This window comes from Toxotes jaculatrix, chromosome 9 (assembly GCF_017976425.1).
Source record: "Toxotes jaculatrix isolate fToxJac2 chromosome 9, fToxJac2.pri, whole genome shotgun sequence".
NCBI lineage: Eukaryota > Metazoa > Chordata > Actinopteri > Toxotidae > Toxotes > Toxotes jaculatrix.
In genome coordinates, this window is record NC_054402.1 from 21,478,036 (window position 1) to 21,503,467 (window position 25,432).

The 25,432-nt window shown below is 41.9% G+C and overlaps 4 protein-coding genes across 5 annotated transcripts; 3 read left to right on the forward strand and 1 right to left on the reverse strand.

The window, feature by feature from the left end:
- Positions 1-118: 118 nt before the first annotated feature.
- On the forward strand, positions 119-7,570 carry sars2 (seryl-tRNA synthetase 2, mitochondrial). The gene is made up of 16 exons (XM_041046610.1): positions 119-394; positions 1,879-1,974; positions 2,172-2,201; positions 2,312-2,452; positions 2,562-2,616; positions 2,729-2,792; positions 2,982-3,087; positions 3,193-3,240; positions 3,526-3,634; positions 4,333-4,378; positions 4,459-4,546; positions 4,718-4,830; positions 5,001-5,094; positions 5,685-5,777; positions 5,869-5,934; positions 6,680-7,570. The coding sequence occupies exons 1-16, from the start codon at positions 119-121 to the stop codon at positions 6,818-6,820; spliced, it is 1,566 nt and encodes a 521-aa protein (XP_040902544.1). The 3' UTR covers positions 6,821-7,570.
- Positions 7,571-7,810: 240 nt separating this feature from the next.
- LOC121187397 (DNA ligase 1) lies at positions 7,811-13,882 on the forward strand. The gene is made up of 6 exons (XM_041046612.1): positions 7,811-7,909; positions 10,166-10,206; positions 10,344-10,413; positions 10,755-10,820; positions 11,044-12,068; positions 12,402-13,882. Exons 1-6 carry the CDS (start codon positions 7,864-7,866, stop codon positions 12,468-12,470), a joined length of 1,317 nt encoding a protein of 438 aa, XP_040902546.1. The 5' UTR covers positions 7,811-7,863; the 3' UTR covers positions 12,471-13,882.
- A 430-nt stretch (positions 13,883-14,312) lies between these two features.
- LOC121187398 (inositol-tetrakisphosphate 1-kinase-like) lies at positions 14,313-18,227 on the reverse strand. Of its 2 annotated transcripts, none has more exons than XM_041046614.1 (10): positions 18,048-18,227; positions 17,719-17,743; positions 16,571-16,693; positions 16,338-16,455; positions 16,153-16,254; positions 15,914-15,954; positions 15,630-15,735; positions 15,374-15,441; positions 14,863-15,025; positions 14,313-14,776 (listed from the first exon to the last, which is right to left on the reverse strand). In XM_041046614.1, exons 1-10 carry the CDS (start codon positions 18,128-18,130, stop codon positions 14,634-14,636), a joined length of 972 nt encoding a protein of 323 aa, XP_040902548.1. In that variant the 5' UTR covers positions 18,131-18,227; the 3' UTR covers positions 14,313-14,633. The 2 variants fall into 2 exon arrangements, with proteins under 2 accessions (XP_040902548.1, XP_040902547.1); XM_041046613.1 differs by having other exon boundaries at positions 15,630-15,795.
- A 203-nt stretch (positions 18,228-18,430) lies between these two features.
- On the forward strand, positions 18,431-22,510 carry psma6l (proteasome 20S subunit alpha 6, like). Its single transcript, XM_041047164.1, has 7 exons — positions 18,431-18,701; positions 19,190-19,284; positions 19,779-19,860; positions 20,241-20,396; positions 20,564-20,742; positions 21,634-21,728; positions 22,061-22,510. Exons 1-7 carry the CDS (start codon positions 18,626-18,628, stop codon positions 22,116-22,118), a joined length of 741 nt encoding a protein of 246 aa, XP_040903098.1. The 5' UTR covers positions 18,431-18,625; the 3' UTR covers positions 22,119-22,510.
- The last annotated feature ends 2,922 nt before the right edge of the window (positions 22,511-25,432 follow it).

Sequence of the window (25,432 nt, forward strand, 5' to 3'; positions counted from 1 at the left end):
TTTAATTCAAACGCATAACTTTTGAGGTACACGATGAAAGGCTGACCAAGAGCCCATAGATGAAATAATAATGATTATTCCTATAGCTCGTAAATGCAACACCGGCCACAAGGCAAATATGGCGACGTGCATCGGCATGGTTACGAGAATTGGAGGCTCTGCACTAACAGTGTTTAAGCCGGTCGCAAGACATTGTTCAAGGCCGAGGACAAGCCTATTCACTCTGCACCGTTTCTCGCATGGAGCCCGAAGCAGTTTGTACGAGCATGTCCGTGAAGGCTACAGTGACAAGCCCGAGCTGGATATGCGAGCAGTGTGTGAGGAGACCGACAAAGTCATAGCTAATGTGGAGAGCAGGAAGGGCGACCTGCGGGCGGACGATGTCAGGAAGATTGTAAGTGTTTCTTACTGCCAACTTACATGTTACAACTTTATCTTCTGCCAAAAACAGGTTGCTGGAGTTGACAGCTGGCTGCATTGTACCAAAGCATTTTCTGTTAAAGTTATTTGCATACCAAAGTGCAGATTGGTGAAGAATGAATTGTGGTTGGAGTCTCATATAACAAATACAAATGAGTCCTGCTTATTAGAGAGTAACACTGAAATTAAAGAAAAACACTCTTCTTTGAATAATCATGTGTCTGATGCGTTTTTCTTCCTCATAGAATTTCACTTACCTTGTTGAAAATTCTTATATCAGCATCTAATGTTATTCCTTCTCTCTCACTGAAAAATGCAGAATCTGTATGTAAATACTGTTTGTATTAAAAGTTTATCTGTTGGACATGAGATGTCTCCTAACATTACCTAGATGAACCATCCACTCTCAGTGCATGTGCACCGGAGGTGTCAATATTACACATCACACTTGTGTAAGACATATACTGGACTGGCTCTAGTTGGCAACTAAATGTATGAGTGTGACTTTATGACAGTATCGAAGTTTAATACATTGAAGTCTTGAAGTGAGATTTAAGGTGAGCACAGAAGCGTTCCCCTTCAGCAGCAGCAGATGGACATGAGGACAGTCCTCTAATGTCAAGCTCTGCACACACATTATCCTGCACAGTGACGCTCAGACATCCAGGTGAAGCAATTATGAGCAAAATTATTTTTTTTAATGGAGGAGGACTTGTGCCACCAGCAGGTCTCTGTTACAATACCTTGAACCACTACACATGGTTGAGAACTTTATTCTAAATACTAGTCCACAGCTCAGAGGTCCTAATATGCAATGTGTGTTCATGTTTATTGACTTGGAAATTATGTGCACTACATTTAACTTCTCAGTTTATAATAAAGTATGTTTTAAAGTTGTCATAAAAAATAGTAACTTTGCTCACTATAAGAATATTATTCCTCCATAGAAATATTGGAGCAAGCATATAAATATAAAGAGTATAAAGAGTATTTGAAATCAAATCCAATTTTATCGGTCAGTACGTGGACACACAAATCAAATTCGATTCAGTTTGTCAACAGCTCTCTATATATTTACATATATACACTGAGTGTGTGTGTATATATATATATATATATACATACTGCAGGAGATATATATATATATATATATATATATATATATATATATATATATATATATATATATATATATATATATATATATATATATCCTGCAGCTTCCAGAGTCAGGGATGGCACATTTTGTGGTATGTGCGTATATATACATACACACACACACACACATATAAAGGTACAGGAATATTTATACATGCACAGTAAAAGAAGGACAGCACAGGGAGACACAGGATGAAAATGATAGAGAGTTACATTTAATGAATTTTTCAGTTTTACTCCCACTGATTTACTTGCTTCTATACTGATCTCACTGATTGTGTGTGTGTGTCCACATTGTAGGTGTGTGTGTGGCAGGAGCTCCAGGCAGTGAGGACAGAAATCTTTGAGCTGGAGAAGCTGAAAAGACACATCGGTGACACTGTCAGAGCACTAGTGGTCAGTAACACTGCTGTGCCATCTGCATATATACCATCAGCAGTTTTCTAAATTATGTTGCTTGTTGTTGGTTGTTTATAATGTTAAGGATGCAAAATTCTTCAAATATTTCCCCAGAATCAAAATTTAACAGTTAACATTTTCACTTAAGGTTTACTTTATCATTTCCTCTGACATCTCTAACTTCTTCCTCACAGACCAAGAATGACAAGAAGGCTCTCGCCAATGTAAGTTCAACTGCAGAACTTCATATCTTTATTATTTTCTCAGTCAATCTAGGAGGTAATTCCTCCTGTCAGTCACATTTGTGGATTTACTTCTGTTGTTTATCCTGCAGCTTCCAGAGTACACCCAGGCTCTGCAGAAGGGTCGAGAGATTCGCAACAGGCTCAATCAGCTCTACCCCAAAGAGACTGAGCTTGATGAGGAGCACTACGGCCGAGCACTTAGATTGCCCAACACCACACACCCTGACGTGGTTAGCACACACACACATATGCTTTGTCCAGAACATTTGAGGAGAGATTTGCTGTGAAGCAAAGCAGAGTTTGTTCAATTAAATTCAATTCTCTTTTTCCTTTTTTCAGCCAGTTGGAGATGAGAGCCAGGCAAGAGTGGTGGAGCTGGTCGGACAGAAACCAGGTGAGTGATGTGATCTATGTTATTGTTGAAGTGTGGGTGAATTGATATTGAATAAACCTGCTAAAAGTTCTTAAAAATAATAATCTCTCAATCCTCTCACTCTTTGCTGTAGAGTTTGACTTTAAGCCCAGGGGCCATGTAGAGCTTGGGGAGGAGTTGGGTCTCATCAGGCAGAGGTGAGGATGAGTGGTTGTTAAGTGCTTGATATTTCACTTACTGTACTCTCTGTGCACTATTCTTCTGAATCTTTTGTTCATAGGATTGAAGGAAACACCATTGTTTTTATTATTTTGGCTACTGTTCAGTCTACCCTCATTGATATGAATGAGTATCATTATATTTTGTTCCTCTCTCTTCTCCTGCAGGCATCTAGCTCACGTCTCAGGCCACAGGTCCTACTATCTGAGGGGAGCAGGGGCCAGACTTCAGACCGCACTCCAAAACTTCGCCCTTGACACACTGCAGCGACGAGTGAGCATATGTTTAGACATTTTAGACATGTTGTCTGCAAAACGAGTGTATGCTTGAGTTTTGTTAACATGGAGAAGAGAACCTGAGTTTTCCTTTTGACTGCAGGGCTTCATTCCTATGGTTGTGCCTGACATGCTGAAGGGGGCAGTGTTTGTGAGTAGCAGAACTCTAACACCCTGAACTTGACTTTATAAGAGATATGGTCTAATCTAAAATGATTCAAATATTTATAACATTAAAAGTCATATTTTAAAACATCAAGTCCTATTTAGAGTTTGTTGTCATAGTTATGTTATTGCTAATACTCATTTTAATGCACACAAAACACTGAGTTTTAAACCAACGTATCAGTTTAAAGACCAGACCGTCTTCAAACCACAAAATGTCCCATCCCTGACTTCTGCTCACCTTGATTCATCATTGTGTTCCATCCTCCAGGAGGGGTGTGGGATGCAGCCCAATGCCCATCGCTCTCAGGTCTACTCCCTGGACCCGGCTCGTTTCCCGGACCTCAACCTGGCTGGGACCGGAGAGGTCGGGGTGGCAGGTGAAAGTCGGCTCTTCATTAATGTTAATGTGCTGCAATCACAATGAAGTTTTCATTTCCTTGTAACATTAAATGATCAATAAGGTTGTTGTTGTTTTCCAACATTGCTCCACCTAACTTCAACCTGAAGGTCTAAGTAGCCTAAATAACTGAAAACACCAGCGTGGGTGGACAGCAGGGCCCATAAGTTCACATCATTTGTATTATTAGCGTTCACAGTGCATCCTGATAAATGACACAAGCGGGAATACTGAACTCACACACATATCAAGCTGTGTTGTGTATATTTGTTTTGGAAGAACATGGTATTTTTTATGGCTGCAGCTGTAGAGATTGAAGTAACTAGACGCTGGCCAGTTACACTCAAAATTAAGTTTTCAGTTCCTACGTTCGACTCATTGTTTAAGGTGCTAGAACTAATTGGTTTATCTTGCTGTCAATCAACTTACCAATAGTCTTGTTATGATTCCAACTGTTCACATCAAATGTTTGATGTTTGACATAGTAGGAACCTCACAGCACGACTAATTATTAGAACGATGTTTTACTAATATAAAGGTATAAAGGTTTTACCGTTATAGTCTCTGTTGAGTTGGTGTTTCGTGACAGGCTTGAATGTGTCTCAGCCAATCAGAAATGAGAAACTGAGGCATCCATTCGTAGTAAGTAATTATCAGATGAGTTCTTCTCTCCCTCAGGCTATTTCATGGATCATGCAGTAAACTGGAAGGACCTGCCTGTCAGGTTAGGATCACCCCTCACTCAGATAACAGGGTTATATTTGAGTAATTACAGCTGACATGAGCTGTCATCTCTCACTGCAGGACAGTGTGCAGCAGCACCTGCTACAGAGCAGAGACAGACACTGGCAGAGAGACATGGGGCCTCTACAGAGTTCATCACTTCAACAAGGTCAAAAAGACAGCAACACACTTTGTCAGACACAGATGGTTATAAATTCAGATTTGCTGATGTGTATGACAAACCCTTGGTTAGCCAGTAACAACTGTCACAAACCTTTTTTTATGATTTTAAATAAGTGCCATCTCTGTAATTATGCTAATGAGCTGTGTGTGTGTTCAGGTAGAGATGTTTGGAGTGACAGCAGATGAGACAGGAGAAGAGAGCTCTCAGCTGCTGGAGGAGTTTGTCTCTTTGCAGAAAGAGATGTTCTCTGCACTGGAATTACACTACAGGTCAGCACACACACATACACACACAAACACAAACACACAGTCATGATCTCTGTGGTTCTGTTCTTTAATGCATAGTGAGTCTTACATAACATTTAAAATATTAGTAATCATTATATGAGTTATAGCTTGATTCTGAGCTACAGATTATATTTGTGCGTGTTTTCCCTCAGAGTGCTGGACATGCCGACGCAGGAACTGGGTCCTCCTGCTCACAGGAAGTATGACATTGAAGCCTGGATGCCAGGGAGGAACAGCTATGGAGAGGTCGGCCCCAAATATCACTGTTACCTACTTACTTACCTTATTTCTACAGTATAAGTCAGATATGCCGTAAATAACTGAACTTCGTCTACTGATCATAACTTGTTTAAAGTAGTTCATGTGTGATAATGTGTGCTATAAGGTATGAATAGACAGACACACGAACCAGCCTTCAGTCAGAAGAGTCATTTGTGACTCACTCCCCTTCTAAGTCAAAATTGTTAAAAGTCTGTAGGTTTTCCAAACACACAAGGAAGCCCTCATAGTTCCATGCTGTCATCCCTACAAATTCAAGTTAGTTTTGTTTAAAAAGTCAAATTTTAACCCCAATATGTAATTTAATAGCTTATACATTATTAATAGTGAGCAGAGTCTGTAGCAAGCATGCGTGACCAGAGAGCTGTCAGAGTAAAATCTAGCATTACAGAGGTAAGTGTTGAACATTTGGACAGGGTCCAAACAGCTACAAGAAGGGCTTTAACTTCCAGGTATTTAAAAGGCTGGCATGTAGCTGAAAGAGGTTTACTAGCTTCTGATGATTCTGATGGCAGCTCTTGTCTGTACATATATAATTATATATATATATATTTTAGATTTCCAGTGGGTCCAACTGTACAGACTACCAGAGCAGACGTCTCAACATCCTGTATGAGAGAGAGGACGGCAGCCTGCAGTACACCCACACAGTAAGACTGCAGATAAGGCAGCACTGCTGGTTTAGCTTAGAGTAGTATACCAGGTCCATAATGCGTCTCTCTGGGGTTTTTATTTTTCTAGGTGAACGCTACAGCGTGTGCCATCCCCCGAACCATCATCGCTATCTTGGAGACTCACCAGACCAAAGTAAGACACCAGCATGTGGACACAGTTCACAGAAAGGTTTTTAAGACAACCTGGAAAACCTGGAATTCTTTGCAGCAGGTTTCCTGGAAGACACTGAGTTGTCCTGACAAGGTTGCAACAACATTATGACCTGATTGTTATGTAACTGCATTACAAGTCTGTAGTATGTTATAGTTTTTTTTGTGTAAATTGTGAACATTTGTCTGGACAATAAAAGTGAAGTTGATCCTGTTTTATCTGCCTTAACAAAACATTATCTTATCATACTTCCTCAATGACAAATGTTCTTAGGGTGTTCTCAGTGAGCAGTGTGTAGTGTTGGAGGAGCTCCCCCTAGTGACTGTTGTCAGCGGTTAGTTGCCAGCCAAAATATTTTTAAATAAAATATATAGCATTTCTGAAACCTTTCTGTGAATAAAGTAGGACCACAACAATCAATAAAAAAAAATATCATCTGATGATTTTTTTTTTTTTTTGTTTGGTCTTTAAAATGTCAGGAAATAATGTAAAAATACACATCACCCAGTCCAACACTTACATTAAATATTCTGTTTATTACAACTTAAGACAAAGAAGAACAGAAAATCCTCACAACTGAGCAGCTGGTCTGAGGAACGTTTGTTATCCATTTATCCTTGAAAAATGATGTAAACAATTATCAAAAACATTTATTTTTCTGTTGACTTTTGTTGTTATTTCCTCTTTTGTCCTCTTCCCTGTCTGTCCCTTCTCTCTATCTCCCCAGGAGGGAACAGTGCGTGTCCCCAGAGCCCTGCAGCCTTACTTGGGTCTAGAAGTGATCGAGAAGCCAAAGTACACTCCGCTGAAGTACATCGGACCCAACCAGCACAGTCGACCCCCCAGGCCTGCTCCTAAGACTCGATGACAGTAACACAAGTGTAGTGCTCTGACATCAGCCATTGTCCACAAACACCTGAGGTGTGACTCAGCTCACATTCAACACCAAGTCAGACAGAAAGTTATAGTTATATTTAACTAATATGCATAACACTGCTTCATGCATGTTGTTATGCATCCATTTACATGTTGTTAATGATGTCTTTTGTGCTTCAGATGAAATTAAATACAGTCTGACTTTTTTGAGTTGAGTGTGAATTGTGTGCATCAGTGTTTTGTGGCAATGGATCATCCCTCAGACAGTTTACTGTCACTGTAAATATATGTATGTCTCAGTTTGTCCAATGCCATTAAATTGTGAATGGAAAATTGAATGTGTGTTATCCACATAATTAGAATAACGATAATATGGTAAAATCAGTAAAAAAAAAAAAAAAAAAAAAAAAAAAAAAAAAAAAAGATGGTTTCATTTCACACACATGCACAAAAACACTGAAACACACTGAATGCCACTGTGACCTTGCACAGAAGAATATTTAACGGCCCCCAGAGGTGATATACAGTACAGGCCATGTAATGTGTGTTTACATTACCAGCTGTTACAAAACATCAATAACTGAAGTGCAAAAGCAGTTAACCAGCATCATGAGGAGGCGGTGATGTTTGCATGGACATGCAAATAAAAACAAAGCAGGTCTAACTTTATCCTCACCGGATGTATTTAGAGGGATTTGAATAACGTGGAACCACAGAGAAGTTTAAAGTGTTTACATTTATTATGGAGCCACTTCTGCACCCGTCAGCGCCTCTAGATGTATATATAGATTCAAACATTTTGTTTATATACAGAGAGTACACAACAACTACCGGACATTTCTATCACCTTAACAGGGTTTGGGCTTTGATCTGGTGTCGGTCACCTGACACGATATGACACACACACACACACACACACACACACACGGCTGTCCTCCGCGGCTCTCGGCTCCACCTCGCTCGGCGGGTGTGTGAAGAAGCGCCAGCCCGTTATTTCAAGGTTATCTCCTGCAGGAGCCTGACTTTCCGGAGCCTATGGGGATTCTGATAGCCGCAGTTTTTCTCTGGGCAGCCGTCGGAGGTAAGCATTCACCACAGTCATTAAACAGCCACGGTATATATATATATATATGTACATATCTGTGTGTGTATTCTGTGCGCTCTGTGTGAACTGATGGTACAAAATGCGAGTGTCGCTCTCAGCAGGCTACACCGGAGACACCACGCACCGCTGCTTCAGCTGTAGACCATGTTATTCTTTTTTTTTTTATCGTTATTAAACCAGCATCATGGTAGAAAAAAATGCATTTTAATAATAGTTTAGGGATCAGGCTTTAGGTGCATGCTAACCTAACAGCGAAAGCCTCAGGGGTTTAGACTAATAGGCTAAACAAAAGCGTTGTTACATAATTTGTTGTGCGCCCACCTTTCTGTGTGTCGCTGGACCGACGGTGGATGTTGTTACCGGTTAGGAGGGAGATTGGACACACAGGAGCGCATTTGTCTGTCTGTGGACTCCACCAGTCCCTCCTGAACAACATCCATTGCGAATTAAAAGCTCCGCACAGGTGAGCGGAACAGCGCACATGTATGAGTGAGGCTGCGCACAGGCTGTATGTGTGTGTGCGTGTGTGTGTGTGTGTGTGTGTGAGGGAGAGAGAGGGGGGATGTCTGCCTCCCACTGAGACATGCGTGTGAGAACAGAGTGAACATTGGGGTTGCAGTGGTGCTACTCGCAGTGTTATGCAGCAACACGGCGGTTAACCTACATAGAGCAGACTGTAAACTGTGGGTACAACCAAAGCTATAACCACCTCAGAACCAGCATCTGTGGGTGATATGTTATAACAGTCTTAGTGTACACCAGCAGCTCCACGTCAAATATACCACGAAGAGGGGTAATTCCATTATAAACTCATCATTAAACAGCCCTCGTCTCCTTTACAGTTGGCGCATTTGTTCCCAACTCAGATGAGGCTCCAGGTTTTAGTCACACACACATCAGACCACATAACACACTGCAGCATCCTGACTGGCACAGATGCTTTTGGTTTCCTGATTTCCTTCATGGAGTCTGGTTGCCCATGGGCATCAGGACAAGTCAATAAAACCAGAGACAGATCACTGAGTTGATTATGGGTCCAGAGTGTCCCAGCTTAGAGTGTGTGTGTGGATTACACACACACACACAAACTTTCTCTTCATCACATGCACTTACAGAGTATTACAGGGCCAAACTGTGGGCAGGTCACGTGTCTGTATGGGGATTCAGCACTGGTCAAAAGTATCAATTAGTTTTATTGACTCTGATCTGTACTGATCTCTCCCCGTGCTGACACAGAACAAAGAGTTTAGATTGAACTGACAGCTCCCGTGTGTCATGTCAGTGGAAGGACCAAATGCACTTGAATTATAAACAGCAGCTGTGTTTGAGTCTGATATCCCGAGGACTTTGTCATATTTTGTGTGTGCAGCCTAGATTTAGTCCTAATATAGTGTAGTGGTTGTTTGATTAAGCTGAGTTCATTAAAATAATCACAGGTTTAGGAAAATGTCTAGTAAGCAACACGAATGTCAAAATGAATGGCTCAGGGGAAATGGTAGATGGTTATATACTAAATAACTATAATAACTGATTTAAAACACTAGACAATTAAAACTGTTCATTCTGTTTAGCTTTGTGTGAGTCCAGTTTATAATAGACATATTAAAACTTTGTCTGCTTCATTTAAGTTTGATTTACACGGCATTTGACAGAACAGAACGGAAAAACCTTTCTAAATTGAAAGTGAAATTGGCTGACATTTAGATTCACTAGTAAATGAAGGTGCAGTAATTGCACGGCATCATATCTTGTGCCTCAGCCAGTCCTTGCACCCCATACATAACAATGAAAGAAAAGGTCGTGGGCCTCAGGCTGAACGTGGACCGTGATCTATACTGACATTTAGGTACGTGTTAAATTCGATGTATCTCCGTGAGAAAAGGAGTTGATGGCACGGCACAGTGTGCCTTTAATGGTCTACTGGCAGGCAGGGATTGCTGACTGATTTAGCCCTGGTGGGAAACTACCTGTGAGGTAAAGCCTTTGGGAATATCTGCATCCTGGGGAGAGAGCAAGGAGGGCTAAGCTTCTTTGCTGTGTCGCTTTACCAAGATAACTGTGCTTAGCCTTAATGAGGGAAGAGCTCCACCCACGCCCATGCAGGGCAAACCACTGCTAAGTAGCTACCTCGTCGGCGGTGCTCTTTTGGGTAGTTTGGTGCAGTTTGTGTCACATTCTCCCTTACACTCAGTTTCTCTCTCTCTGTATCTCCCTCCTTGTTTTGTGCCTCAGTGGGAAGCCGGCCAGTAACCTCTCCCCTTAATGATGCAAAGGTCAGAAGCAAGTCCTTTTTATTTTCTCTATCATTAAGCTATATATATAAATATATATAAAGATTAAGAGTTACTTTATACATTTATTTTTTTAAATATTCGGCCACTAATTGTGTGTTTTTATGTTATGCCTCCAGGTTGAATGTATTATTCAGGAGACGCTGAATGAAGACGGGTCACAACATGAGTGTGGCCCACAGCTGGCAGGTGACTTCTCTACTATGTGTTCATAATACACAGTTTGAAATGGATAGTTGTTTAGTCAATCAACAGAAAATTGTTTATCAGCAATTTTTGATAGATGATTAATTAAGTTAAACAAAAAGGCCAAAAATTAGCAAAACCTTCATTATCAGTATCCAACATGAAGATCTGCCATTTTTTGTTACTTTGTAAAATTACGGTAACCAGTGATCGGGGCTTTGACACATTCCTTTTGTTACATAATGACTTGTCTGCAATTGCAAAGTTGCCGATTTGTTGGTTTCATCGTTTGTGTTTATGCATCTAATTATCTACGTGTTAATGTGGCTTGTCATTCTTTGCAGAGGAACTCGATGAAGTGCAGAGACATCAGGGTCTGCTCAGGGAGCTGCAGAAGTTGGCTGATGATGGTACGCACATTCACATTCACGCTCACATCCATGCATTTCTTCACACATCACTCTGAAACACTCTGGCTCTGTGTTTCCTTTCATTTGCCTGGAATTAAATTGATGTAAAAAACAGTTTTTTAAGTCTTTCTGTGAGAGAAGTAATGTCATCACCCTTAATTACACACATGTACTTTAACACCACAGTGAATGTGACACTGACCCCTGCTTCTGAATGTTACAGAAAGAGAAGGGGAGCATGAGGACGACACAGAGAAGGAGCGCTATGAGTACAACTTAGCTGACGACGAGAGCGACTTCGAGCAGAGGGATGAGGAGGAGAAGGAGGAGAGAGACGTGACCAACCTTGTGAAAAAGACAGAGGAAAAGACGGAAGACAAGACAGAGGAAGATGACACCAAAGAGAAGATGGAGAAGCCACGACTCGAAGACAAAGGAAGCAAGGACGAAGAGGAGAGAGCCAAGGAGCTTGAGGAGCTGCTGGCCGAAGAGATCACCAAGAAAGGGAAGGAGGAGAGGAATGACGAAGAGCTCAAAGAACTGCTGAAAGAGTTGAAAAAGAAGCGATATGAGGTGGTGAAGGAGAGGAAGATCCAGAAAGGCTCTGGAACAGAGCAGGAGGAGGTGGAGGATAAGCAGGAAAAGGAGAGCAAAGGGAATAAAGGAGAAACAGTGGAGGACTTGGAGAAGCAGAGGATCGAGGAGAGGAGGAAGAACGAGGTGGAACTGATGGTGGAGAAAGAGAAGGTGGAGAAGGAGCTAAAGGAGCTTCTCAAAGAGCAGGACAGCAAGAACAAGCCACAGCAGGAGAGGCGGAGGAAGGAGAAGCAGGAGGAGCTGGATGAACTTGTGAGGAAGATGAAGCGGGTGCAGGAGGAGGAGGAGGAGCAGGAGACGCAGGAAGAGACCAAAGAGGACAAGGTGGATGAAATGCAGGAGATGGAGAAGAGCGAAAAGAAGGAGGGAGAAGCAGAAAAGGAGCCTGATGAGAAAGCAGAGAATGAAGTCAAGAAGAGGGAGGAGGCGACGGTGGAGGTGAAGGATCCACAGCAGAAGAGAGTGATGGAGAAAGTGAGTGATGAGGCCACACGGCAGTTTGAGCGGGAAAGGTACAAGGATGAGGAGGAGGAGGAGGAGGAGGAAAATGGGGATGATGAGGAAGATGAGGAAGAGTACGTCAGAGAGGATGAAGAGGGGCAGGAGGAGGACGACAATGATGAGGGTGATGCCGAAGAAGACGAAGGGGAGGTAAGTGAGTTTGTGTGTGTTTGTCTTAGAGGCTGTCCCTGACATTTACCAGTGTTATTATTGAGGGACACTGAGAAGATTTGACTGTAACTATAATGGTTTTATAATTGTTTTTTTGGAAAATATTTAATGTGTCAGGTACTTACTAATACTCTAAGTATTTAGAGTGGAATTTATCTCTCTGTCCCTCTGAACTACTTGCAGGTTCCCAGTAAGTATTTCATTTGTAACCCATATCAAATATTTACTCTGTGATTAGCAGGCTGTAATCTGACATGTTACTGTGTGGTCTGTTTGCCTGTGTCATGTATTCTCACTTTGTTTTGTCTACAGGAGCTGCTGGAGATTGAGGCAGAGTTGCGCAAAGTCGCTGCAGAGCTTAGGGAACTCCGCAGAGGATAAGACACACGCTCACACACAAACACACACACACACACACACACACACACACACACACACACACACACACACACACACACACATACACATGCACCAGACTGGCAAAACCCTTTGGTGTATTCACGGTCACACATTCAGCTCACACATTTTCCATTTAACAGCCTTCAGATCCGTTCAGCACTCAGAGACATGTCTTCAGACGTGAATCTGTAAATGGACAGTAGTAGAAACTGTACATACTGTTTCATTTCTGCTTTGAGATCGCCTGGAAAAAGCTGTCTCTGTTTCCCCCAGTACTCATCTGAACGTTTCTGAGCACTGAGGAAAAAGAGATACCATTTTCTGGAGCATCTGAAAGCTCGTTGTGTCCATCACTCGTGTCCCTGTCTCTGTACCTGTAAAATACTGTTTGTAAGGTAGACAGGTGATTTTACTTCAGTTGCAAACCGCCATGGATGCAGAGCATTCAGCACTTTCACTCAAATGTTAATTCTGACCGCTGATTGCCAACCACACAAACACCCATCATCTTTGAAATCTGAGTCATGAAGACTGGCAGTCAGTGCTTCTTTGTCTGAAGGTGTCATCTTTGATGGTGTGTTCTCAGTGGGAAAAACAGATTCCCTACTATAAGTAATATGTGTATTTCAATATATATTTTGTGCAATAATTGATAACTATGTGTAAGCTGTTCCTGCTGTTCTGACTGTTAACTATATATATATATATATATATGTATTACTGATATTTCTACACAGGAGTAAGTCATTTTATTTCCTCCTCATTTCCTTGATGATAAAGTAGAAACAAGGATTGTGTTTTATTTGGCTCACGCACTGTTAAAACCAGACTGTTTGTGACGAACCGGGGTGACACGAACAAAACACAGAGGAAACCGACTGTAATTCTGCGCGTCAGCACATAAGTCAGATGTTAAGTTTGTCTTGCGCGTGGTGTTGCGGTGGTGGTGTGGCGACAGGACGTGATGTGCTTAGAGCTTACAAGGTCTAAAAGTGTCACTTCAGGTTCTCAGCCAGCTTTGCACTCTTATCTTATCAAGCCAAGGAGGAGTGGAGGGATGAGGGAGACACTAAAGCCATTTTGTTGTCTTTTGGTAACAGCAACACTGACAATAACACTGATAAACGCTCAGTAGTGTTACTTCACAGTTTTCATGGCTGTCCTGTCATTTGTGTAAATATGAGATAATGTGGTCTGTAAGCCAAGGTCATAGGAAATATGAAGTAACAGCGCCCCCAAGAGGACACTGGGTAGAAATGCACATGGTGCAGGATGAACAGGGTTACCGCTGGAGGCCCACTTACTGCAATAACACAATGTAGACTACAGCACATATGAATGCAATAACTACTCAAAAAAATCATAATTTCATGTATTTTAATATGTAATCAAAGTGCATCATAAAAGAATAGTCTAGCAAATATAATCTCTCTTTTTTCTACACAGCCAAGATTTACAAGACATTTATGTATTTGAACACTGGCAAAGTAGCCGGTCAAGTTGTGTAAACACAGAGTAATAACACAAATTATCAGTCAACACTGATGAGCTCAATGCTGTCTATTCCAAAGAGGAGATGTTTGTTCACTTGATAATAAATGAAAAATGAATGTACTGTAGTTTTCTTTTTCTATAGAAGTGCAAAATGTTTCCACAAAATGTATCTTACAAACAAGCAAGAAAGATGTAGGAGACGTCTGTGTGAGTTTGGGGGGAGGTGGGGGACATATTGGGCATAGAGGACATTTCAAACAACAAGAGAAAAAAAATGATAACAAATACACCATTTGTAATATTACTGGCCAATCAGAGTGCTGTATTTTGTGCCTGCTGTATCTTCCTCTATGCTAGCTGTCAATCAATAAAGAAAGTGGATTAAACCATTATGTGTCATTGGTTTGATTCATCAACTTGTAAACGGAAGCATTTAAAAGCACAAAATTATTAGTGTTATTTACAGGGGATACAGTTTAAAATCAAGCCATGTTACAAATTACAAATAACTTCTTACAATTGAAGCAAAGTCAGCTGAGTTTGTTCCCAGTAAACAGTCAAACAGTAAATAAAAGCTTGTAGCAGTGACTTTTGTTTGTCCTGGGAAGCTGATGAAGCGCCTCACAATCTGTGATCTGCTCCTGAGGCGACTTACAGTCCAGCAGATGGACCACCTGTAGTCTGTTTTGTCTTAGACGAGCTAGCAGCCTGGGGGCAAGCAGAGGTCTGGTTGTCCAGCACTGACTCGATGTGGCTGAGCAGAGAGGAGAAAAACTGGGGCACTCCCTCGTATCCTGGTGGAGAGAAGAAGCTGTTAAAATATCAGTGTGTCCGTGTGTGTGTGTGTGCGTGCGTGCGTGCGTGCGGGCAGCTGCAGTACCTGGGAAGATGTTGATGTCGATGACAGTGAGGGTGTGCGTCTGTATGTTGATGATGACGTCCACGCCGAACAGGGCCATGCCGAGCTGTACTCGGAGCTCTCTGACCAGGGCGGCCACGGCCTGGGAGCTGGGAGGAGGCAGGCACGGCATCTGCTCATCCAGCTTGAAGAGCAGGAGAGAAGAAAAAACATTTTTAGGGTGGATTTCAGCCGCTAATCAGGGGAAGATTAGTAGGCTAAACTCTCACTATAACATAATATTACTATAATTTAAACTATGAAAAAGCCAGTGACTAGGCTTTTTTCCCTACATTCTCACATCATATGATGACATTGCCCATCTGGTGCTAGTATAGCTTCACCCAAGACTTTATCTAAAATGGTTTAGGGAATGTGAGTGTGAGAAAAATACATGCTCTTTAATTAAAAATTGAATTTGGACACATGCAGTAACATATGACATGTAACATGTATGGTGTGGATAGTTTGTAATGCTATTTCTTATACTCACAGCTGTGAGATCAGAGCTTGACTCTGGCTTTGACACCTGATGGCTGTTGAAGAAGATGGTTTTCCTGTCTGGAGGCAGAGAGAAACCAGAACTACAGTAGATACAAGGAGCAAAACTGTGCAACAAAGAAAAAGAAAGTGGCAGGAGATAGAATAGGGCAAGAAAGGAACAGAAAGGGCGAGATAGAAAAGGGAAGGAAAGCAAAGGAAAAAGGAAAGAAATATCTTATATGTCTGTTAGTGAGGTGCGGACTGACCACAGGGACCGGAGGGGAAGTTCTTGAGTGAGGGCCTCTCTACACAGAAGTGTTTGTCCCCTACCACAAAGACCTTGTGCAGAACAGCCCCGTGGTTGACGAAGCTCTGGAGTACACAGGGAGGATGGATATCAGCCAGACTGCCTGCACTGAAGATCAGAGACATCTGCAGGACACAGAGATGTCCCAGACATTCAGTGAACAGAGCAAATTAAACAATAGTGAATTAAAAAAAAAACCAATCATACTGAAGTAAATTTTTTTTAAAAAATCAAACAGCTCACCTCATGGGAAAGTGAGCCATGTGCCACTCTAGTTTTACAAACTGGGATCAACGGAGAAACAGAGGAAGTGTTTGTGGGTTGTGTCATATTTTATGAGAAAGCAAGAAGGAAAGTAAATTTATTGATTATTGGAGTGGATGAATAAATGTGACACAAATTCAATGCATATTATTACCCATTACATATACATATATATGAATATGAAAATGAAATGTTAAAAGACAAGAGAGTGAACTGACTGAGAGGAAAGCTTAGGTCCTGGGCCTTCACTGCCTGCTGAATGGATGACAGGTCACTGACACTGTGGATCTCTAAGTAAGGAGGACTGCAGATGCGCCAGTCTGTAAATGGAAACGGAAACACATGTTAGCATCTATAAGTAACAGCAAAACTGCAGTAATCAGACTATGAAGCTACAGTTCACCTCGGAGTGAATTGTGCAACTTGCTCATGATCCGATAAGAGGCAAAGCGGTCCAGTAGCTGGGTCATTGCCGGCAGGGGGTCGAGGAGAACTGTACTGGGATGAGCTGACACATAGCTCTGCAGTGTGAAAGACAGCAGCATATCAGCATATCATCTGAAGCACTGAATTGCTGATCGTGAGCAAACACATACAGTTCATCCATAAGCAAAATACATACTTCTCCAGCCTTACCTGGAAGTTGGCAAGCAGCTGCTGCGACTGGATGTCGTGTTCAGCCTCCACGATGACATCAGACAGCTTGTGAACAATGATGTCGAAGGGTCCCTGAGGTACCAGCGGCTGGGTGAGGTCAATCTGCCACAGAAGGAAAAACACTCCTATGTAGTCAATTTGGAACTCAGTACTTTTCAAATTCCTTGTCTTCCTTTTATTCCTTAAGGTTTTGGGAACATATGTGAACAATATCTGGCAAATTTAATACCATGTTATTTCCTCAGTTATCTGGGTTTCCACCACTTATTAAAAATGTCACCAAAAATGTTTTAAAATAGCTAACCAACTCTTTTTTAGAGTCTCAAAATATTTCAGGTAAAGGACTTTTACTCTAGTCTGCTAAAAAGGAAACATTCAACTGACCGTTTCTGGACAACATTTTGACTGTTCATGTAAATGAACTGCAGCTTTATGAATGTTAGTACTTCCACCTGTTGTTTAATGAGTCGCACTTTCCTCTGGGAAACAGACCTAGTATGTGTTTGAATTTGAATCTGATAGAACGTGACTTTAAAGACTGTCCTGTCCTGTCCTGTCCTGCCACACAGACCCTCTCTGCTTCTACTGATTTGGTGTTAAGAGTTTTCAATTTTTGTGCACAACCACAACACACACCACCACTGCAGTTCCACACATCACTACTCTTTGAATAGCTCTATGTTTCTGTGAACTCATGAATCGGCAGTGTTAATTACAGCACTGGTTATGGCAGCGTATCTTCTCTGCAATGATCTAATTTGTCCAAAATGCGAAATTGTTGTTGCTCCCGTACAGATATCCACAGTCACACAGCGAAATGTCTGAGCAGGCACAATCAGGCAGCGATTGTTTAGGGCTTTGCTGCAGGTAGACTGTAGGAGGTGGCTGCAGGTGGCTGTGACATGTACTACTAAAGTTGTGGACATCTGCACATGACGTGTGTGTCTGTGGGAGCACAGTGTTCCCAACAACTGTCCCTTCTATCATACTTTAACTATTCTATTTCTTCTTTGAATGTTTTTATTTTGTCTCTAGACTGAGAAGACATCCTGCCACACTCACACTCACACACACACTAAGACACTGTCTCGTATTGATTTCATGTATATGTGAAGAAAAACACTTACCTCCACCACTTCCACTCCACAAGCCCTGCAGGAAAAAAACACTGCTGTTGATAAATAATTACATTACAGTAGTCTTTATACAGTAGATATAGTGAGTGTGTTTCCTGTTCTTATAGTAGTTATTCTCAAACGGTATGAAATCAGTATATTTCCTCATTTTGCCACTCATTAAACATCCAAAGGATGTTTATTAAGGGGCAAAATAGACATCCCAAAGGATGTCTATTAACTCATTCTTTGGGTGTCTATTAAGGGGCCCCAGTAAGAGACCCTGTAGAGGGCTGGGGGTGGACGATTTAAATTAATGGAAAAGGTTTAAGTCAACTTACGCACAAAACTCCGCAAAAGCGTCCAGGTTCATCCTCCTGCGTTTCTTATCGCTGAGACAGAAGCCAACCCGGCGGCCTGACATTTGGCTGAGTTGTCTCTGGGGACCCACCGGCAGCCACAGCCACAGACACAGAGAGGGCTGTGTGAGTCGATGCCGCGCTCTTATCCATTCTACCCTGCCCCCCTGATATTTATGCTGACATGTCTTTACATCTAATCCCAGTTTCTTCCTCCACATTCATGCTCACATTCGTCCACGGGTGAAAACACACACACACACGCACATACACACACGGGGGCGGGGGGCTGGTCTGACTGGTACGGTCACTTGACTTCCTTGTTGCTGCCATCTGTCGGAGCTGCACCTCACTGACTGAATTACAACTGAAAGAGAAAGTAAAAGTCTCTCAGGGAAGTAACTCCATTATCCTGCTTATCGTCCAGCAGCAGCGGCACCGACACGCTGATTCACCTTCACTAAGCCTCGAAAAAGAAATATAATCATCGATTACTGAGTTTGATATCGAAATACACTGAGGGCTGTGAAGTTCATCTGAGGTCACGAGGAGGGAAAAAAATGTCCCGCGGTTCAAACGCTGGTTTCGACCGACACATCACCATATTTTCACCGGAGGGCCGACTCTACCAAGTCGGTAAGAGAGCCATTTTCTCCGGTGTTTTAGCTAGTCCTGGAGTTTGTTTACTGCAGAAAGCTGTTAACATTACCATCACTGTTTCTACTGGTCGTTCAGACAGCTCCACACTAACATTTGCATGTAGCTACAGAGGTTAGCTCGTTGGTGTGGAGCTAGCGTCAACATTTCCTAAATGTTGGTGCTAGCTGCACTAAACCTAAAGTTATTTTTCTAAACCTAAAGTTACACTCCACAGTTATAAAGTTTTGTTGTGGTGTTTTGACACAATTCAAAGTGTTACATTCTTTGTTTAGTGTGTTGTATACCTCTTTTTAGTATAAGCAGCCATGTTGGTGATTGTTCCGTTAAGTTATTTTCATAATACTGATGTTTTGTTGGTGGAGGAGCAAACACACTGCTCTCTGGTGATTTCATATTGTTACATTAACATCTTTCTCTTGTGTTTTATCATCCTCTGTCTACATGCCACATGTGCCATCCTGCAGAGTATGCCTTCAAAGCCATCTCCCAGGGCGGGCTGACGTCTGTGGGGGTCCGGGGGACAGACACCGCTGTGGTGGTTACACAAAAGAAAGTACCCGTAAGACATTACACACTCACACACACACACACAGACATTCACTAGGATGCTGATGATCAGAGTTCAAGCCAAACAGTGAAGCCTGACAGAGTCATGACTCCAGGGTTGTGCTGACTAGATGGACAAATGACATAAGAAGATACTGCTGTAATAATGCCAATACTCACATTACCAAGCGCGAGACTACTTTCATTATGTCAAGATTTTATTACACACATGAACAGCAAAGATAAAGCAAGACGCTGCCAAATACGTTTATTCAAAACTCTGTGTAAGATGGAATTTACATAAGGTGAGAACTCAGATCCCAGCCAAGACACGTGTCCGATTTACATATGATATCTACTAGCAAATGCAACATCTTTCCAATCAGTTAACCACTCAGTATTTACATGTAGCAGGTTTGGTTGGAGCTGCACCATAAATATTAACAGTTGTTAGCGCAACAGAATCCTCCAAGGTCGATGTAATGCTGTGACGTCTCTCAACTGCAGGACAAGCTGCTGGACTCTTCCACTGTGACCAACATGTTCAAGCTAACCCCTCGCATCGGCTGTGTGATGACTGGACACAATGGTGTGTATTTGGCACACACACACACACACACACACACACACACACACACACACACACACACACACAAAACACATCATTGTCCTAGTAACTGTGATACTTTGATGTAACATCCATGAACAAATTATGAAAATGATAAACATGTCTGAAGTGACGTTTCCAGGGTGTCCTATAAACCCTTCACAGACTCTGGCTGGTGAACAGTAGTGTAATACACTGTTAATGGGGTATTAGAGTCTGTTATCAGCCTCAGCGATGTTCTTGCTTGTTAACTGTAATTACACTTAACTCTGGAACATTATATTTATTTAATTAAAAAAAAAAAAAAAAAGCAGCATGTTGTGTGTTGTGTTTAATGCTCCCACGCCTTCTGTCTTTTGCAGCGGACAGCCGCTCTCAGGTTCACCGAGCACGGGTGGAAGCAGGAGAGTGGAAATATAAGTTTGGTTATGACATCACTGCAGACGTGTTGTGCCGCAGGTTGGCTGATATCTCCCAGGTCTACACGCAAAATGCTGAAATGAGACCTCTAGGCTGCTGTGAGTGAGGGTCTTTGATTTCTACCTAACTAATTGTTAAAGTATTGTATTGTTAATCTTACTACCAGCTGTATAGCATCTTTATCTTTTCTGTATTTTTTCCTTCCTATATTTTTCTCTCGCTGTCCATCATTCCGTCTCTTCCTCCTCCTTTTCCCTTCTCCCAGGTATGGTCATGGTGGCTATTGACCCCCAGCAGGGACCTGTCCTGTATAAATGTGACCCGGCAGGTTACTACTGTGGCTTCAGAGCAACAGCAGTTGGGGCCAAGCAGACAGAGGCCAACAGTTACCTGGAGAAGAAACTTAAGAAAAAGCCTGAACTGACCCACGACAAGGCAGTACAGGTGGAGTGAACCCTTATGAATCCAGCCATATAAATGATACAGTCTTATTATGAAATATTGATGATACACACATTTTTAGGCCAAAGAGTGGTATGGTCCTTATAGAGGTTGCATCTGAAGGCTCATCCAGTAACAAAAAGACAAGGGTGTCCATGGGTAGCTCTGTGTCTTAATGAAACGGCTGTGACTTGCTGTGTCTGGTAGATGTTTTGTCACTATTTTCATGGACACATTGTCAAAATATGCGACAGCAGTGAGGCCATGTTGCAGCCACGTTTCTGTCCATAGAACTGTCTGTGTTTGACGTTGCTGGTGTTCAGACTTGTACGCCAAGCAGGGCCCTGACTTGAACTCCGTTTTGCTGCCCGGGGTGTCATCCCATTAGGCTTAAGAAGAGCAGGGTTCTTCAGATCAGTATACCTCTCCTGTTGTTCACTGTCTGTGACGTACTGCTTGGCTGTCTTTTCAGTGTTTCATGTGCACTAGTGTCACTGAGTGGCATGGTCACTTCACTCTGTGGCAGGATGAGATCCCTGACTTACAAATTCTTTACATGATTATCCTTGATGTTTATGGGATGCCTTGCAATTATCTTTCTACCTTAAAGTTAAATCCTAATAATAAAGTGTTGAATGTGATTGTCTGTCCCTCACCCTGTTGTGTTGAGACATCTCATATTCAGAAGAGTTCAGCCCCTGATATATTTGGCCTTTTACTGATGTGACTGTGACTGATGTGACTGAAAATCACTGTGACCATAGCAACTTAATGTGAAGGTTTGAATCACCCACTTAATATGTGGCAGAAGGCTTCTGATAGACACATTTATCATGTATATATGTAAGCTTGTCATGATACTCAACTTACACCCCCCCTCTCATGTCTTTCCAGTTGGCCATATCCTGTCTATCCTCTGTCCTCTCTTTGGACTTCAAGGCCAGTGAGCTGGAGGTTGGCGTGGTCACCAAAGAAAAACCAAAGTTCAGGTAACTTGAGTCATACTCTCTCCAACACAATGACCAACACAATAAGGGACTGCCAGTGCTCTGGGTTGTTCTGACGTTTTCCGTTCATATTGTTAGTCTGATTCTTTTATTTTTACCTTAACCTCAGTGCAACTAACTTTAAGTCATAAATAGCTCAGAATGTTCATGTGCTTGATGCATTAGTGTATATATCTAACTCCAGTTTATTTTCTTGTCCTGTTTTCTGTCTTCACATCACTCCCTGTTCACTCCTTGCTTTTTCTTTTTTCCTCTGCCTTTTATTGCCACTTTCACTTTTTGGCCCACATCTCCTCCACTCCTCCCTGCTGTAGGATGCTGTCGGAGGCAGAGGTAGAAGCCCACCTGGTTGCCATAGCAGAGCGGGAGTAAAGGTTCCTTCACGAGCATCAGACCACGATTCATCAGGGTTTTTCATTTTCATTGTGCTTGATTTAGCCCAGTTAGTTTAACAACACCGTTAACAACGGTCTGAGGTACACAGGCACACTTGCTTTCACCTGTGTACCCTGGGAGGTTAGCCATGCACAGCTGAAAAGAAACAGATGAAGGTTTGATTCACAGACATTTCCAGTGGGCTTTTTTTTATTCAATAAACTGTGGGAATGTGAGGTTTCAATTCTGATCTGGCACACTGAACCATCTGCAAATTATGACACCTTTTGCTTTTGCTAGGATGTGTACAGAATATTCATACACCTTAATTTAACACCGTATATTTGTAACACCACCCTTGGAAAACTGCAATAAAAATGTCCATCTGAGTCACTGTCAACCCCTTTAAAACATAAACTTTCATAATAAAGTAGAATAGAAAAGATAACTGGAGACATTGTACTGTTTGCTTTAGATTGAATACTTAAGAAAATGTGTTTACTTTTCTCACCGAAATGGAGAGAGATTTCCAAAATGTCCTGATTAAACAGCATCCCCCTTATTGAACAACAGATGGCACCGGTGAGGTGATAACATTACCTGAGGTCAGCTTCTTGTTATTGGCTGGTAGCAGGTCTGTTTTCTCATCTAGATGAAGTGCATGGGGACTGATGAATCTACAACTTATTCCACCAGATCATATGCTTGTTGGCTTGGACATGTGTCCATGAACATGATGGAAGTCCAGCGTCCAGTCACGGGTATTCACACCAAGACAAATGAAGAATATTTTTACAAGAGGATCACTGATGCCAGAGGGTTTGGTCCTTTTAGCATCAATAACAGTAGTATTTATAATGTTTTTAACTCAGTTATCAAATATGCTGCAATGCACGTGGTGTGTGAGTCTCTGTGTGGTGTTTGTTATCCATCTGTTCTGCCAAGTGTGTTGTATGTTGTCCCAAGCATCTTCACATGGCCACTAGATGGCAGTGTTGTGTCTGCTTCTAACTCCCTCAGAGTATTTCATAACAGAATTCAACTCTTCTGCGTGTACTTTTCTATTTCGGGAAACCTATTTTAACTCTTGTAAACAATTACACTTCCGAGTCTTTGCAGATTGCGTACGTGCGTGTGTGTGTCAGACGGCCAGTCTTGGCACGACATCTCATGTTATGTGTGCGTCTGTGTGGGTGTGTGCGTCCGTTCCACCACAGTGACCCACCAGTCTGAGGTTATGGATCTCTGTCCATTTCAGTTACTGAATGTTACTGAGAGTCTGAATGGATAAAGATTTCTGGGCTCACACACACACACACACACACACACACACACACACAATCATACATTTTCACAGTTAAACATGAACACATACAATGACCGAGAACATAAATGTGAGTCAGCTTTTCATTTATTAAAGCCAGTAGGTAACATCATTGTAGGAAAAAAAAATGTCATGTGCTGACAGAGCTTCATTACTTTTCAGGACTGACATTGCAGCAAATTAAACTTTATTATTTCTTAAAAACATACAACAATATTCTTTATTTAGTATGAAGAAAAGCTTTTCCATCCTTACTTACCTGCAAGGTAAACATGGTTGGGTGAGGCATCACATGAACAAGAGTTCTACATCTTCTTATAGAGCCTTTCTGTATATTTGTGATTGTAGAGGTAAATTTAGAAATCATAATAGTTTCCCAGAATCCAGTGCCTTGGTTTTGATTTAAACAGCTACTTACAACGTGTGCATGGGATGACTGACATGGTAGACATAAATGTGGTAAATTTGATGGATTCTGAATGGGGTCCCAATTCCAGAGAGATAATAATTTAAAATGTTATAGGTTTGTTAAAAAAAAAAAAAAAAGATGCAGACCTCTGAGACTAAGAAGAGGGATGGTTAAATAGTGGATCCTAAGTTGGTTTGCAGACACAATTAGGATTTAGGCTGAGAGGGTGGTATCAGTGACTCTCAGCTAGAACAGCACAAAGCTCTGCTAGTCTCCTTAAAGCTACTAGTGCAAAACGGCCCTAAGTTACACTGATAGGCCTCTTAACTTAATTATCAGTCTCTTGTCCACTTCATCTTACTGGCCAGAGGAAGAAAGGAAAGAAGGTGAGTGCTCTAACTGGTGAAACTGGACACGTTTTGTGTTTGTCTCTTCATCCTCATGTCTGGCACTGCACGCCCAGGGTCACCTGGGAAAAACAAACAAACATGGAAGACAGATCCAGAAATCAGTGAGCCAGACAGATCACGCTCCAGCCATCCAGTGTTGTTTCAATCGTGCAGCACTGTTTCACCAATTTGCTTCCTCTTATTCGTCTCCAATGGGCCTTTTTCCACAGCAGACAGTTTGACTTGTCATGGTAGGAAAAGTACAGGTGTTACTAATAACATTAACATGGGCTTTGTTCAGTCCAAGTGTCCCAGAGAGCCATGACAGTGAGCCAGCATTCACAACACCAGGACACTGGTGCGACATCACAAAATACATGCTGTGAAAAAGGCCTGTCCAGATGCTTCACAGGTTACTGAGACCTCGTCACACACATCACAGGGACGCAACATGTTTAGAGACTGTAACATTGGCCTGGTCACTTGCTGGCTTATGACAATTTATTCCTTCCTAAGTACCTGAAGATACTAAGAATATTTTATCATACATAATTTTTCTATATAATATCACTAACCTGCTTGTAACAAAATGCTAGTTTTTATTACACTAACATTAGATCCACATAAACAATGTGGGTGGTGCAAGAAAGTAGGCCCTGATGGTGTAAAGCCATGTTACTTAATGGGAGTTTAACAAGTCTCACAAAACAAACTTTAATTGTCACTTTTAGCCACATATAATTTAAACCCATTTATGTTGATGTACTACACGTATCTTTTTCTCTCTTTTGGCATTAATTTATCATTGTGTAACTTGTGAACAAAATAATGTGTCAGAATCTTTTTCTCTCTCTCAAATAACCTCTGTTAAATGATAAAATTCTGGCATTTTATTTCTGGCTGAAGTAATTTGATATATTTCAGTGGACTTCACTGTTTTCTTTAACCCCCCCCCCCCATCAAATCCTCGGCTGCCTTAACCTTCCTGTTTCACTGTACGTTGTGCTCCTCCATCTGCTTTCACTTCGCTTCAACTACCACCTCCACCTGTTCAGCACCTCCTCGCCCAAACTCCTCACACCACTCCACACCACATTCTCCTTCCTCATCCCCCGTCACCCCCTTCCTCCCTCCCTCAATACAAAATGTTGACCTTGTGGCTGGTGTCTCCTGGTACTGGGACTGCCTG

Bases quoted from the DNA above. Each gene is read 5' to 3' on its own strand.
- LOC121187397 (XM_041046612.1), top strand. From the start codon at position 7,864: ATGGGGATTCTGATAGCCGCAGTTTTTCTCTGGGCAGCCGTCGGAG. The intron at 7,910-10,165 runs GTAAGCATTCAC...TTTGTGCCTCAG, and splicing joins TCTCTGGGCAGCCGTCGGAG to TGGGAAGCCGGCCAGTAACC. The intron at 12,069-12,401 runs GTAAGTGAGTTT...TTTTGTCTACAG, and splicing joins CCGAAGAAGACGAAGGGGAG to GAGCTGCTGGAGATTGAGGC.
- LOC121187398 (XM_041046613.1), bottom strand. From the start codon at position 18,130: ATGTCAGGCCGCCGGGTTGGCTTCTGTCTCAGCGATAAGAAACGCAGG. The intron at 15,955-16,152 runs GTCAGTTCACTC...CGTTGATCCCAG, and splicing joins GGACCTAAGCTTTCCTCTCA to TTTGTAAAACTAGAGTGGCA. The intron at 15,796-15,913 runs GTGAGCTGTTTG...TGTGTCCTGCAG, and splicing joins ATGGCTCACTTTCCCATGAG to ATGTCTCTGATCTTCAGTGC.
- psma6l (XM_041047164.1), top strand. From the start codon at position 18,626: ATGTCCCGCGGTTCAAACGCTGGTTTCGACCGACACATCACCATATTT. The intron at 20,743-21,633 runs GTGGAGTGAACC...ATGTCTTTCCAG, and splicing joins CCCACGACAAGGCAGTACAG to TTGGCCATATCCTGTCTATC. The intron at 21,729-22,060 runs GTAACTTGAGTC...TCCCTGCTGTAG, and splicing joins AAAGAAAAACCAAAGTTCAG to GATGCTGTCGGAGGCAGAGG.
- sars2 (XM_041046610.1), top strand. From the start codon at position 119: ATGGCGACGTGCATCGGCATGGTTACGAGAATTGGAGGCTCTGCACTA. The intron at 1,975-2,171 runs GTCAGTAACACT...TCTTCCTCACAG, and splicing joins ACACTGTCAGAGCACTAGTG to ACCAAGAATGACAAGAAGGC. The intron at 2,453-2,561 runs GTTAGCACACAC...TCCTTTTTTCAG, and splicing joins ACACCACACACCCTGACGTG to CCAGTTGGAGATGAGAGCCA.